At 42.5% G+C, this 811-nt stretch overlaps 1 protein-coding gene across 1 annotated transcript; it reads left to right on the forward strand.

Annotated features, from left to right (window-relative positions):
- Positions 1-89: 89 nt before the first annotated feature.
- Positions 90-743, forward strand: LOC107735472 (ceramide glucosyltransferase-B-like; the record flags this gene model as incomplete). The annotated part of the gene is made up of 2 exons (XM_016547143.1): positions 90-244; positions 557-743. Coding segments are annotated over exons 1-2 (297 nt in total), but the record flags the coding sequence as incomplete, so codon positions are not given.
- Between the last annotated feature and the right edge of the window lie 68 nt (positions 744-811).

An 811-nucleotide genomic window follows, 5' to 3' on the forward strand; every position in this document is an offset into this window, starting at 1 on the left:
TTTATTTGTATGCACAAATTAAATTTAATATGTCTATTTATAGCTTGACCGTTTTGAATGAAAATATTCCTTTAATGTGTGTTCAGAATCGTATCTCTCAGCCTCGGCTAAAATGTCCTTTATTTGCCAGTGCAATGATGTGGTGTTTCTCTTGCAGAGGATGGAAATTTTCCATGGCAACGCAGGTAGCCATGCAGAATTCAGGCTCGTACTCCATTGCACAATTCCAGTCTCGCATGATCAGGTACGCCGGTTGTTCAATCAGCTTTTTATGTCCGCTAGTGAAACCAATCTGTTTTCCTGATGGGGCCACCTCTGGCGCAGTGATGGGACTGGGTTATTTTTGTTGCTGTTCGCAATTTTCTTTTAGCGTTGCTGATGGATTCCTGCCTTTAAAATTGCATCATAATACGGAGAAGCAAATCTTGAATAGATTTTGATATGTTTGTCAGAATAAGCTATCCAACTGTAACACATGATGTTGTTTTTGTGGCTTTAGATGGTACTAGTTCCCATTTTCTGCTGAGCTCATCTCATTGTTATCTGCTCTTGCTAGATGGGCCAAACTGAGAATCAACATGCTGCCGGCCACCATCATCGAGCCCATCTCTGAGTGCTTTGTGGCTAGTCTTCTCATCGGCTGGGCCGCCCACCATGTGTTTCGCTGGGACATCATGGTGTTTTTCCTGTGCCATTGCCTGGCCTGGTTCATTTCGGATTATATCCAGCTGAGGGGAATACAGGTGAGACACGATACACAGCAAAATTCACACTTTATTTTAAGGTCCAATTCTCGCTATTAACAAACCAT

This window comes from Sinocyclocheilus rhinocerous, unplaced genomic scaffold (assembly GCF_001515625.1).
Source record: "Sinocyclocheilus rhinocerous isolate Xijiao unplaced genomic scaffold, SAMN03320098_v1.1 C36085584, whole genome shotgun sequence".
Classification (NCBI taxonomy): Eukaryota; Metazoa; Chordata; class Actinopteri; order Cypriniformes; family Cyprinidae; genus Sinocyclocheilus; species Sinocyclocheilus rhinocerous.